This window comes from Mandrillus leucophaeus, unplaced genomic scaffold, assembly GCF_000951045.1.
Source record: "Mandrillus leucophaeus isolate KB7577 unplaced genomic scaffold, Mleu.le_1.0 Scaffold86, whole genome shotgun sequence".
Taxonomy (NCBI): domain Eukaryota; kingdom Metazoa; phylum Chordata; class Mammalia; order Primates; family Cercopithecidae; genus Mandrillus; species Mandrillus leucophaeus.
This window is the reverse complement of record NW_012109363.1, coordinates 3,715,230-3,729,804: the sequence shown is the minus strand read 5'-3', so window position 1 is coordinate 3,729,804 and position 14,575 is coordinate 3,715,230. Positions and strand designations below refer to the sequence as shown.

Below are 14,575 nucleotides of genomic sequence, written 5' to 3'. Positions count from 1 at the left end.
ACCTATCATTGGCTATAAGGGATAAGTCTATCCAAGAGACATAAGCCCCAACTACTTCAAGGCACTGACATGTCACTTCAGAATTAGTATACTGATAATTTTGTAATATTTGGTACCATGATTCCACCAGATTTGGAATGCACTGTTCCCTCATGGTATCTTTTATGAGAGTATTCCTACGAGCCTCCTCTGATGTATGCACCACATCACGATCCACCAACTCTGAATCAATAGCCATGGGGATTCGCAGGTACAGATCTACTCCCCTTGGATTTAGGTCCACTACTGAGAGAATGTCAAAAAAAAACTTGGGCCACTTAGTGAGATACTCTGTAACGAAAAGCAAGGCGAAGACTTGGGTGGCTTTATTTCGTATAAAGGTCTTCTCTGGTTGGGGATTCAGCATCTGAGCTTGCAGCCATGATATGAGCGTCTTCCTAATTAGTTGTTGTTGCACAGTGGTTAGTTCTGAGTATTTGTATTTAACTTGATGTTCCAGTACTTGAAAGCAGAAAAACTTTACATGATCATCACTATATGTCCTCTGGGCTAGAGCTTCTGCACGCACCTGCCAGGCATCTGGGGGAAATCTTTAACTGCTCAAAATAGGCCAGGGCCCTTTGTCTAAAGTCTGAATCAGCATTTGGATTTAGCCCTAATAGAGCCTGTTCATCCATCCTTGCTGCTATACTTGGAGTTTTCTGGTTACAATAGGCGTGCCCTCTGATCCCACAGAAGAATTTATAAACATCTTCCCTATCACTCCATCCCGCCTCCCAGTCTGCACTCCAGATGGTGAGCCAGCGGAGCGGAGCGGCGCGGCACGCAGAGAGCTGGAAGAGCGGCCCTCGTCCTCGTCGCCGTAGTCCTCCGCCACGGCCGCAGCGCCAACGCCAGAGACGGAGCTGGCCGGGACCGCGCGCCTCTAGTCGCTCCGCGTCCCCTGGCACCTTCTCTTGCGTGGCGCCGGGCAGGCAGGCAGGCAGGCAAGCAAGCAAGCAAGCGGGCGGGGTCGGCCACCTTTCTGATTCTTGATGTGGGGAGAATCAGAAACTATGGGATAAACAAACTATGGTATACACTTATGGCTAAAATTAAATCATCTACAAGATTTTTAAAATACTGATGCTCAAGTTATACCCAATGACAATTAAATCACAATGTCTTCAACCCACATCAGTATTTTTTGAAAGATCCATTGGTGATTTCAACGTGCACAAAGTTTGGGAATCATTGATATTAGCATCTGGATAGGAGCAAGTACATAAAAGCTTGAGTTACTACTATTCTTAACCCATCTTCAGTAAGAAGCTTATACTTCCCCCCATCGAATATCCTCTATAACTACAAAGCTTATATATTCTCAGTAACAATTCCCTTCAACACATAGAAAATGCATATGTACCTCTGAACTTGCTTCAACTTGATACATTTTTGGTAACGAATTAATAGTATGAGAACTCCGATACCGACAATAACCAGGACAAGCACAACAGTCAAGATGGCAACATCTGCAACATGAAAAAACACGGCCTTCAGCCAGGGTATCAGTTGTAAAACAGTGGAATATTAACATTTAATGGAGCTGTTACAATGCTCCTTATTCCTTTCTATAGGACTTTGATTCTCCTTTCAATTATTTTTATGTAAAGTAAAAAGCCCAAACATTATACAAATTACCATTTGTATTTGCAACTGACACTCCACCCAGTATTCCATTATATTTAAGGGAACCACAATCATCAGGAAGAGATTTGGTTGTCAGTTATTAACTACAGAAAAGCCCTTGTGTGTTGAGGGTTTGTGGAAGACCTAAGAAAACCTAACTGAGCTAGAAGAGACTACACTCGCTATAAAAGGGAATTGCAGTAAAATCAATTTGGGTATTCATGCAAAATAATATGAAGACCATACAAATCCATATCAAAACACAACAAATAAGTAGCAGACTTGAAAAATAAGAAAAACAACTTTTTTCGTTGGGTAGGCTTTTGATACATGAAAGATTTTGTTTTAGGATGCTCACTGGTAACATTTAAGGTTTCTTCCCAGGCTACAGTTGCCTGTCCTTCCTCACAGTGGCACTGGAGTCCATGGTCATCCATCTGGAAGAGCAGTCAATGATATTTTCTCAAATGACTGATATAAGTTGTGTTCTGCAACTCACTTACTTTAGTACTACCTGTACATCAAACATACATGCACACAAGCACAAGCACGAACTTTTTATTAGTTAATTAAACTCCCTAAGAAAATCAATGATGCATAAAAATAAGTAAACAAAATACAAGAAGCAGCCATCTTTGAAAATCGCCTTTGAATAAGAGAATGATACTGACAAATTCAAAGGCAGATGAACAAGACAGCATGATTTATCTTTCTAGATAAATATATGATATGTATGATAAATATGGTAACCTGATATATATATGTGTGTGTGTGTGATATGTGTGTGTGTGTATTACTATATAAGTGTTACTGATTAACCCAGCATATGAGTGATATTAGGCATAAACTGTTAGTAATTGCTGGAATTAGTGTTTATTAAGTGAAAAAATATACAATATTTGCCGATTTTCTCAAAAGCTTAACTTGACATTGGTGTAATTTAACTATAAGACATATTGTAATAGGTTCAACTTTAAACATCGGATTTAAACTTTATACATACATTAATCACTGAATTTCTAGATAACCAGTACCATAATGAAAGCTTTACTTGTAACACTGGCTATATCTGTGTATAATAATATGTGGTTTAGCTCCTTGGATCAATTTTGTTGATAACACATGAAAAAATGAATCCCAAATATATATTTGACTTAGAAAACAGCAAACATACATATATACATACATATACATGCACATATGAGGAATAAAGTAAATATATGGCTGATAAGACATTAATTTTAAAAGCAGTCATATCTTACAGGATTTTCATGGCACTGAGAGGGGCAATTGGTTGAGTTATAGACCTTTTCCATGTTTAGACATTCACCATTGTTGCACACCTAGAAATGAAGTAACCAAGCATGAATTAAAATGACTTAATGTGAAATTGTAATTTCATGTAATGCAATGTGAAGCACACAATTTTGCATGTAATTTACATATGAAATTTTTCAATTTACATGATTTAATTGTAAGTTAGGTAATTTTTCCTATTGTAAAATTCCACATGTAGTCTCTTCTGTGGATAGAGAAATCCTCTATAAATATTTGAGGAGTGTACTATACATGCAAACAAATATTTTAAGCTCATTAAAATGTTTATGTTCTGTTCTGAGTAATTATTTCAATATTAGTCTGTCAAAGATTCTACAACTGTAATTGCAACAGTTTCTTTTGTTTCAATGAAGTTTTTCTTTTGATTTGGTTTAACAATGTATGTTTATTATATCACAGTTGGGCATTTTATTAATTGATGGTTGGGCATTTTATTAATATCAATTAATCTTATTTGTGTTTAATATTTTTGCTTTAAATTTTCCTTTCTCTTGGTAAATTTGATCACCAAAATATTATTGGTTTTGTTATTTTTGGTCTTTGCCTGGTTCATCCTTACTCATTTATTTAATTTTTAACTGTTATTTTTAATTTTATTTATAGTTAAACATTTATTGCCACCAATTCAAAGATTATATTTACATTTTCTATAGGGAGAACTTAATATATCCATATTATATTTACATTTTCTGTAGGGAGAACTTAATGCATCCATATTTATTGGAATAAATGATATATATACACTCTTACTCCTTTTCATTTTAATTAATGTTGATTTCCAACATTAGACATTGTAGCTTACCTTTTACTATATTTATCACTTTTATTCAGCTATTGTTTTCTCTAATTTGAAAGCTATATATGCTAATTTCTAAAGGTTGATTTGGTTAACATTAATATATTTGAATCTAAATAATTCTATCATTTTCAAGAAAAAATCACCATTAATTCCTCCTTCTGTAAGATAAGAAATTTATCATGTTTTTGCTTCTTTCCTCTTTCTCTCAGTTCAAGTTTTTGATTGAGTAAATCAGATTCTACATTGTCAAAATTATTTATTATTCCTGAGATTTTTTACATCGCTGTAATATATTATAATTAATAACTAGAATTTACTCAAAAGTCTTATAGATTTTGTTGCTTGTAATCATTTCTTTAATATCCTATCTCCTTATTTTACCTTCTAAATTTAAATTTATTTCTCTGTTGGCTGGAATACATTCTGAACTATTTGTCTTTTCAAAAAACAGGTGGAGTCTATATTACTATGTATTTTATTAGTTATAATATGTGTGAGAGTGTTATTCTGTTGCTTTTCTGTCTGAATAATAACTTGGCTGTAAATATAGTTTTAGGGTCTCAACAATTATGTTCCCCAAAGCTCTGTAGATGTTGCTCCATTGTCTTCTGGATACTTGTTGCAGACAAGTATTATGGTAACCTGATATTTCTTTCTGTAGCAAATTAATGACCTTTTCTCTTTTGTGCTTATGGCATGTATTCTTTATTTTTGACATTCAAGGCATGAGGGTAAGTAAAAGCACTCATCTCTTTCTATAAATTTTTCCTGGTACTAAGTGAATTTTTTCATACATTCTTCAGATCAGGGACACATTGTGATTATTTCATTAATTATATTTTCACCTCTCTTCTGTTTTTTTAAATTTAGAATTCAGATTAAATCTGTGATGACTTTTTTAGAAATCTATTTCCTGCTTTTATTTATTTTCTTTGATTTTTAAAATTCCTTTATCTTATTGTGTTAAGAAGTTTAGCATCTAACTTATTGATTTTTTTTGTAATATCCATTCAGTGGTTTACTGCCTACATTACATATAAACCAGTAATCATATTTTGTACTTTGAAGGCAATGCTCTTTGATCTCAAATTACACGTCTTAATATAGATTTAATATCTTTTAAAATTTCATTCAAAAACTTTCTCTTGATAAAGGAGGACATTTTTGAACATTATATTAGTTTGTTTTCATGCTGCTGATAAAGACATATGTGAGACTGGGCAATTTACAAAAGAAAGAGGTTTAATTGAACTTACAGTTCCACGTGGCTGGGGAAGTCTCATAATCTTGGCGAAAAGCAAGGAGGAGCAAGTCACATCTTACATGGATGGCAGTAGGCAAAGACAGAACTTGTGCAGGAAAACTCAACCTTATAATAACCATTGGATCTCATGAGACTTACTATCAGGAGAACAGCATGGGAAAGACCTGCTCTCATGATTCACTTACCTGCCAGTGGGTCCCTCCCACAAAGTGTGGGAATTCAAGATGAGATTTGGGTGGAGACACAGTCAAACCACATAATTCCATCCCTGGCTGCTCCCAAATCTCATGTCCTCACATTTTAAAACCAATCATGCCTTCCCAACTGTCCCCCAGAGACTTAACTCATTTCAGCATTAACTCAAAAGCCCACAGTTCAAAGTCTTGTTCAATACAAGGCAAGTCCCTTCCACCTATAAGCCTGTAAAATCAAAAGCAAGTTACTTATTTCCTGGATACAATGGGGGTACAGGTATTAGATAAATACAGCTATTCCAAATGGGAGAAATCGGCCAAAACAAAAGGGCTAATAGGCCCCATGCAAGTCTGAATCCAGCAGGGCAGTCAAATCTTAAAGTTCCAAAATGATCCCCTTTGATTCCATGTCTCACATCCAGGTCACACGGATGCAAGAGGTGGGTTCCCAGAGTCTTGAGTAGCTCTGCGTCTGTGGTTTTACAGGGTACAACCTCCCTCCCGGCTGCTTCCACAGGCTGGCGTTGAGTGTTTGCAGCTTTTCCAGGCACACAATGCAAACTGTGGGTGGATCTATGATTCTGGGGTCTGGAGGACAGGGGCCCTTTTCTTACAGCTCTACTAGGCAGTGCCCCTGCAATGGGGGATCTGTCCCTACATTTCCCATCCACACTGCCCTAGCAGAGATTCTCCATGAGGGCCCCACTCCTGCAGCAAACTTTTGCCTGGGCAGCCAGGCATTTCCACACATCTTCTGAAATCTAGGCCGAGGTTCCCAAACCTCAATTCTTGACTTCTGTGCACCTGCAGGCTCAACACCACGTGGAGGCTGCCAAGGCCTGGGGCTTCCACCCTCTGAAGCAACAGCCCAAGCTGTACCATGGTGCCTTTTAGTCACAGCTGGAGTGGCTGGGATGCAGGTCACCAAGTCCCTAGACTGCACACAGCACACAGCATGGGGACCCTGAGCCTGGCCCGTGAGACCGTTTTCTCCTAGGCCTCTGGGTCTGTGATAGGAGGGGCTGCCATGAAGATCTCTGACATGCTCTGGAGACATTTTCCCTGTTGTCTTTGGGATTAACATTTGGCTCTTTGTTACTTATGCAGATTTCTGCAGCCAGCTTCGATTTCTTCTCAGAAAATGTTTTGTTTTGTTTTGTTTTCTATCACATTGTCAGGCTGCAAATTTTCTGAACTTTTATGCTCTGCTTCCCTTATAAAACTGAATGCCTTTAACAGCACCCAAGTCACCTCTTGAATGCTTTGCTGCTTAGAAATTTCTTCCACCAGATACTCTAAATCATCTCTCCAGTTCACAGTTCCATAAATCTCTAGAACAGGGGCAAAATGCTACCAGTCTGTTTGCTGAAACATAACAAGAGTCATCTTTGCTCCAGTTCTACCTTATGTTCACCTTTACTTGAAATGGCAATTGAGATTGAATAATTTTTACTTTTTTCTTTAAATTCATTGATTCTTTCTTCGATTCCCTCCATTCTTCTGTTGAACTCATTCACTGAATTTTTTTATTCCCATACTGTAATTTTTCAGTTCTAAAATTTCCATTTGGCTCTTACTTATATTTTATACATCTTTGCTGGAAGTTTGTTATTTTGCTGAGACCTTCTATTTTTCCATTTATTTCAAGTGTATGCATATTTGTTCACTGAAGCATTTTTATAAAGGCAGCTTTAAATTCCTTGTCAGGTAATTCCAACATATGTGCCACCTTGTTGTTGCATCTAGAGATTGTCTTTTGTCATTTCAATTGAGATTTCCCTGGTTCTTTGTATGAAGAGTGACTCACTTGTATTCTGGATACTCTGGGGACTATGACCTATGGGATCTTATTCAAACCTGTTGTTTTAGCAGAATCACTGCCTCACTCATGCCAGCTAGGATGGAAACCCAGCCTCCTCACATACTTTCATGACACTGTGGGGTTGGAAGAATTCATCACCACTGAGCTATGGTGAATGTCCTGACTCCGCATAAGCCTCTGCTGAAACCCTGTCTGGAGCCAGGGCATCTGTTAGAGCTGGAAGAAAATGGAAGACTAGGCTTCCCACTTGATCCTTGCTGATGTAGAAGGAGTCAGACCACTGAATTTTTCATGGCTGTTTGGTTGGAGTGGGACAATTATTACCAAAATGTTTTCTGTCTTGTTAGCCTACTCCTTTTCTTGTCCTTTGGTTTTAGAGAAGCCCTGCTAAAACAACAGATTTGAATAACGTCCCATAACTCATAGTCTAAAAATAGCATATCAATGCCAAAATGAAGATTTTTTTTCCATTCACATCATTGTGATACCTACATAGACCAGCATTAACTATGCATGAATTTCCTCCTTAGAATTTGGCTGAAGAACTGGCACCGCTGTGATGGATATGCTTCTGCCCTAAGCCTTCTCTTGAAGGAATGAGCTCTCTATGCGGAGTACATGGTCACAGTGTACTTAGGAGATGGAGGTGGATTTCTTCACAACTGCCTTTCTATAAGCCCCTTTCTTCAGTCTTTGCCACTCTTAAAGAAGGAAACGCTTTGTATTTCAGGCTGGTTTTTCATAACTGAGGTGAATAGCAAATCTTTTGGTATTTTCATCTACCTGAGGCTTCACACTTTGTCTTGCTGAATAGCTTTGAATTTTTTAGCTTGCAGTTAGCATACATACCTTAATCTTCACAAACATAGATTTCTTAGCATGTTGATATTCATTTAATCATTTTAACAGGAAGTAGTATAGTTAAATATATAGACTCAAAACATAAATCTCTATTAAATATTTAGTTCTAGTTCTTTTTTTTTTTACATTCTGAACTTTGGTTTTCCAATTTATTTCTCTATCACACTATACAAATATCACTGTAATACTTTTGGTGATAGTGTAGAGAGAGAGGGGAAGACATATCACATAGAGAAACTACTCAATTTTAGATCGCTGATTTTGGGGGCAAAATATCATGTGTTTTCCATATATTCTTTATGAGCCAGCTATTGTTTAGAGTATGCATTCTAATATTGTCATCTTGCCATAAAAAACTCTTTCCCATTCTGTCTTCTCTTCAATTGCATCTTTTGCCATTTATCCCAAAGGTCAAGCCACTTTGAAATTGCTGGTTATCTGAATTATGCCATACACTTCGTACCTTTGCATATTGTACAGGCATTTTTTGCTAAAATGTCTTCTCCTGTTTCCTGTGTGTTAAAATGTTCAAGTCAAAGCTGAAATGTTGTTACTCATTGAAGATGCCATTTCATCTTCTCTAAGCAAAGTCAGCCACTTTTCATTTAGACATCAATGTACATTGGTCACACCACTAAGAAAGCAATTTGTTGAACTGTAATCATTTAATTTTTACTGTGTGAAATTCTCATGTATGCTTATCTTTATTGTACAGTCAGTGGCACCATAGTATATGGCCAGTAAATATGATTGAATGAATAAATGAAGACGTGAGGCTATTTTATAGTCACATTAATTAGAAAAATCCATGTCTATAATTTCATTAGATATCCATTGTAAGTTACTAATTAAGCACATTTGTAACAATTATGTGTCATTTGGCATGACTAAAATTAGGCAAAATGGATATTTATTACAGTGTTATTGCTACTCTGCTCCTCATTAAAAAATAGTTGTCAATATTTTTTCCTTTTCCATATCTAGGCCTCTTTGGAACCAATTACAGTATCCAATAATGTTTTTAAAGGATTGAACTAAGACGTTTTAATAAAACAAAGGTCTTTTGTCTTACCATTCCATCTCCGCATTTTGTTCCTGACGCCACCAGGCCAATGTCTGTAGAATCACGGTACAAAAAAATGGTTTTGCATTTGACAGTAGCATTTTGCTGGGGATCCTTAAGGTGATAGGTCTTGTCTTCTCCAAGGAGATAGGAAAGCTCCCCTCCAGTGCAGTAGATCTTTCCACATCTGACATCTCTGAAGGAAAGGGAGAATATTCCAACTTGGAACTAGAAATACAGCTTTTGAGACTAGGCTGGCAGTGAAGCCTCCCAGTCACTCTTTTTCTAGATCCAGGTTTCTCACCAAGTTAAGGAGGCTGGAATGGGCCGAGAAAACCAGTGAGCAAAGTCTTGGCCCTGAGAACTGAGATGAGTCCGTACAAAATGTAAAATAATTGTATTTCTTTTGGATTTCCCTGTGAACCTCACAAATCAATACTGGCTTAAGTTTACAGGGGAATTTTTTTTTTATTAGTAATTTGAATTAGCATGATTTTAATCAGGACACCAAGATTTCCTTATTTCCCTCTTCTCCCGATCTCAGTAAAAAGAGGTTAACAGCTTTGGGGACAGGAGCCATTCTGATTTTGACAAAGTGCTGTAAGAAGGCAAATTACTTTTTTTCCACAGGGCACTTACTTCTCCTCACAGGGAAGAAATCTGTTTTCCTTGTTTTTGCAGTACCCAAATTTATTTCCTTTTGTATTCATCTTGTAGCAGATATCATGACTCTCTGTTGCCTCTGGGGTAAAAAATGGTTTAAAAGTAAAACAAAAGCATGACTATCATGAATCATAAAAGACCTTATTTTTCTAATGTAATTAAACTTTCAGAATCATGTCATAGTGAAGTAGAATGGAATACATTATTTAAAAACCATCCTATTGCCTCAGGAGAATATTTTAGGCTGGAGATATAAAACTGTAGCAAATATACATAACTCATATACTGAGATAGTTAATATTAGACTTAAGATCAACTAATATGACAGGTAATATACAGAGAAATGCTAAGCATTATCTTGGAATAACGCCACAAATGACATTATCTCTGATCTTGACCCAATTCCTACAGGGCAATAACAGAGAAATAGAGGCCATCATCTATGTGAATCCTTCACTGTGATTATCTCTCACCATCATCAAATAATTCAGAGCACTGATCCCTACGAGTGGGACATTTCCCCATGAAGCAGTAGCCTTCTGAGTTCTTGCAAGGAAATCCATTAACTCTGAACTGGTCCTTAGGACATGCAGGCGAGTGGCCAGTGCACATCTCAGGAAAATCACATTCATCTTCTGCTGGTCTGCATATGGACCCTGCTTTTTTTATCTGTTGAGGAAATACAAAGAGACTAAATCCTGGATACATTTAGGTAGGTAAGGTTTAGTAAGTAGACAGAAAGTTGACCCATTCATCTAAAAAAGGTTTTAAGGATGGATCATAGCTTCCTTCTCCATTCCACCAAGAATCATTCTCATTTGTAAATGTGTTGGCACTCATGTAATTTTAGGAACGACAAAATGATGTTTTTGAAATTTGGTATTAGAACAGCCTTAGGGAGAGTTGGGATGTACATCAAATGAAGAAATGGGCAGGTGTTCTCATTTATCTTGTCTTTTCTTTGTTCCAAGGGATCCAGTACACGCCCTGCCTACCCCCTACCCACCTCAAACTGGGAACCCCTGCCTATAACGAGGAAATCTCCAGTCCTAATAAATCAGATTCCTGCATATGAAGTGGAGAAGAATACCCTTGCTTTCATTGCTGGAGGGAACTGCATAGAGATATTCTCTCATCCAGCCATTCAATATGAATTTAATTATGCTGGGTTCTGGATGAATTTGAAGATGCATAAGACATATTTGTTTTCTTTGTGAGTTCACAATAAAGTTGGGTGAAAGAAGTGTCAATAAACCCTCGGGCAGAGCCACTGGGGTTTCTGGTTGTCTTCCTCAGGAACGTTTCTCCACTTACTAGCCACTACCACTTTCCAATCCTGATATAACCCCTTTCCCTTTTAGCTCACCCTTGGGATTTCAACCATCCTCCCAGCTGAGGTTAAACAGATTGGTGATTATTTACAAAGGAGCAAGAATAGAGCTGGTCATGTGACTTCCCTCCTAAAACTCCAATTGCTACTTGATGTTTCTCCACTCCCCAGGCCATAGCACAGCCCAATGCTCAGATGTTGGAGCATCTCACAAGAATCTCTGTTGGGTACTTGCAAGCCTAGCTTCATTCTGGAATTAGTGATGCAGGGCTGTCCAGTGGTTAGAAAACTCTTAGATCCTACACATTCTTAAACTGAAACAAAACAAAACAAAACAAACAAACAAACAAAAACCTTCTCCTGGCACACGACCTTACCTGACAAGATTCACAGCATTCTCCTTCTGCACAAGTAAATCCTGGCTTCAAAACACATGTGTGTGCATCACAGCAAGGATTGGTACACTCCTGGCAATAACCACAAAAGAAATATGAGAAGTTGATATGTGCTTTGACTCCTGTTTGAAGAATTAATTAGTTGTGCTTCTGTGTAATCTGTTACAGTTAAATGCTAATGCATGATTGTTGGCTGTGGTACATACATACAGATAACTGTTTAGAACTGGTGTTTGGGACTTTTACTATTTCTCCTTCTCTTGTGCTGTTTGATACACTACAGATAATGGATTCTTACTGACAGAATTAAAGAGTCCAACATTTACAATCTTCAATTATCCTAACGATCTCCATTTCCTTGAAGGGCCTTACTGCTTCCCTGTACTGAAGTATGATGTGAGACAGTTCAACTGCTGAAGATCTCATTTTACATTTTGCTCAAGCTGCTCATAATTTCAGGCTGACTTTTATTTTTTAATGTATCATTAAATAGCATCAAAATGGTAACCTGTGCCCTATTTTCTCAAACAAAATTAAAACCTCAAAGAAAACAGAGTGTGGCCAGATAAGGTACCTCATGTGTTAGAATGAATCCATGGAACCATTCCAAAGAATGCATATGGACAGGAGGATCAGTTTCCAAAATTAAGAGCCTCTTTACGTTTAACCTGAGACATTTGAAGACATTCTTATAACCTTTGGACAGGTCACTGTCCCCAGTCTGATTATGGAGTCTCTAACTGCTGTCCTACTAGACCTCCTGGTATTGTGCATTATCTAGACTGTAACTACTGAAATTGTGGTCCTTGGGCCAGCAGCATCACTGTAACCTTGCCGCTAGGTAGGTGTGCAGAATCTCAGAACCACTCCATACTTACTGAATCTGAGTTCACATTTTAACAACATCCCCTGGTGATTCATCTGCATTTATTAATTTGAGAGGCAGTTGTATAGAACACATACCTATGTGATAAGCTCTTGAAAGAAATAGCTTCTATGATGGGGAAAGCATATTAAGAATTACTTTAAAATTTGCCTCAAGGGCTTTCCCTAAATGCTCCAGAGACCACAACTATGATAAATACATGAAACATTAGAACGTTTGTGCTCTATTAAGAGTTTTCCAATAACAGGAACTATCCAACTGTGATACAGGGTAGCCTCAAAAGTTAATAAATAAAACTTGACTGAGTAAGAGATTTTGTAGAGCAGACTCTGCATGAGACATCAGACTTAAGGACGCTTATAGGCCCTTGTCACAAGCAGAACCAATTGTATATAAACAAGGAAAGGTGATGCTGCTGATCTCCAGCAAGGTCATTACACATGTTTCATGACTTGATAAGAAGCCTTGGAATGAGGCTGCACCAATAATTTGTTAAAAAATAAAAATAAAAATGGAAAGCAAAAATTTTAAAAGCTTTACAAGGAACACCATGGTTGGTTTGATTAATGGTCACATCCCTACCTAGGTTCTACCTGATCATAAATTTTGCAATTTAAAGATAGCACTGTTTGCAAATACCTGAGGAGGGCCACAGTCACACTCTTCACCCTCATCCAACTTCTTGTTTCCACAAAATTGGAAATCATCGAAATTGCAAGGAAATGGAATGTTGAGCATGCATGTTGGCTTATAATCCTTCAGGTACTGGTGGTATTGGTTTTGGCTGCATTTACTGAATTTCAGTGCAGGAATGCTAGAGATAGAATGAAGTGAAAATAAAGATTAATCCTATCAATGCATAGTGGTGCGGCAGCTATGAGCATTTTATGAAGCATTTAGAAAGAACAAATGTAAATGTTTACTGTTAGAGCAGGGAAGTAACTGGGTTACTTTATTACAGAAAATATCTTCTCAAAACACAGTGAACACATGCTATTTTAGTGAAAATATCTTGGCTATAGATCCTCTAGCAAATCCTTCCTGAAGCCCACGTTATAGACTGATTGTGTATGTTTATTGCTTCCAAATCCTCTTTAATTTGGTCCTCTTGAAATAACCTATATACTTGTTTATCATCTCTACTAGATTATAAGCATCTCAAAGCAATAATTATATCATGTGCAATTTTAAAAAATAAACATTAGTTAACACAGTGCCTGGCACAAAGTGGTTCTCTATAAATTTGTTAAGACAAGCGGTTGATTTAATAATGTACATATCCATAGGAATGTGATATACTTCTTAACCTGAAATTTATCTCCCTTCCATCTTCCTTTCCTTTTGACTTCCTTAACAGTATTATTGACATAATAATTAAATACAGTAGGCCTTTAGAGTCTTGATTACACTAGACTGAGACGGTAAGACTCTGTAAAATATTACTAATTATGTAAATAATAATGTAAACTAAATATTAATTACTGAGTTCTTATTCTATGCCAGTCATCTCATTTGGCTGTGTTAGCCACGTTACTTCATATAATCAATGTGTGCAAGCATTGATCACCAAGAAACTTCTTACTATATATAGTGCTTTATATATACCTGCTCTGAAGGGATTCAAAGATGTGCGAGACTTAGCACCTGACTGCCTGGCAATTTACAGTACAATGGGGAATGCTGGACATGCTTTTATTCTGTAACTATTTATGGAGTATTTAATATGTGTTTGGGACTTTTCTAGTAGAGTGGTGATATAACAGTGACCCAAACAGACAAAACCCTCTAACCTTGTGGGACTAGCTTATATTTCAGCAGAAGAGTAAAGTTATAAATAAGCTGAATGCATGAAACAGAGAATATGCTAGATAGTAATAAGTACTAAGGAGAAGACAAGTGGGAAGTGAAATGCCAGGATATGTGTGTGATCTAGATCAGGTGGCCAGGGAAAACATTGGTGGGAATAACATTTGAATAAAGATGTGAAGGAAGACATTATAGCTTATAGAAAAGATGACAAAACAAAGCATGCAGAGTCTATTTCTCCCCTAATTGCCTTGGTAGTGATTGGTACTAATTGTTCATGGTGTACTTTTGCAATGTGCCCAGAAAGAGTTTTGGGATTTCTCTCATGGTATCACTAGAGAGAGACACTACCAGTTGGCAAGATTTAGCCCCAGAAAGGAAACTCCCATGCCTAGTTATGTAATAGACTTTTTAGGAAATTCCATAGCTTTACAACATATCCTACAATAATGGGTTTTGACTCAAAATCCACTTTTGAAATTTTCT

At 37.1% G+C, this 14,575-nt stretch overlaps 1 protein-coding gene across 1 annotated transcript in view; it reads right to left on the bottom strand.

The window, feature by feature from the left end:
* ADAM7 (ADAM metallopeptidase domain 7) overlaps positions 1-14,575 on the bottom strand; it is an 83,662-nt gene that overhangs the window by 11,173 nt on the left and 57,914 nt on the right. Inside the window, exons 12-19 of the mRNA XM_011968853.1 lie at positions 12,923-13,097; positions 11,380-11,469; positions 10,146-10,341; positions 9,649-9,751; positions 9,019-9,205; positions 2,931-3,011; positions 2,027-2,105; positions 1,406-1,511 (exon numbers count right to left, since the gene is read on the bottom strand). Coding sequence (XP_011824243.1) covers positions 1,406-1,511; positions 2,027-2,105; positions 2,931-3,011; positions 9,019-9,205; positions 9,649-9,751; positions 10,146-10,341; positions 11,380-11,469; positions 12,923-13,097 — 1,017 coding nt within the window. The remainder of the gene's footprint in view (positions 1-1,405; positions 1,512-2,026; positions 2,106-2,930; positions 3,012-9,018; positions 9,206-9,648; positions 9,752-10,145; positions 10,342-11,379; positions 11,470-12,922; positions 13,098-14,575) is intronic.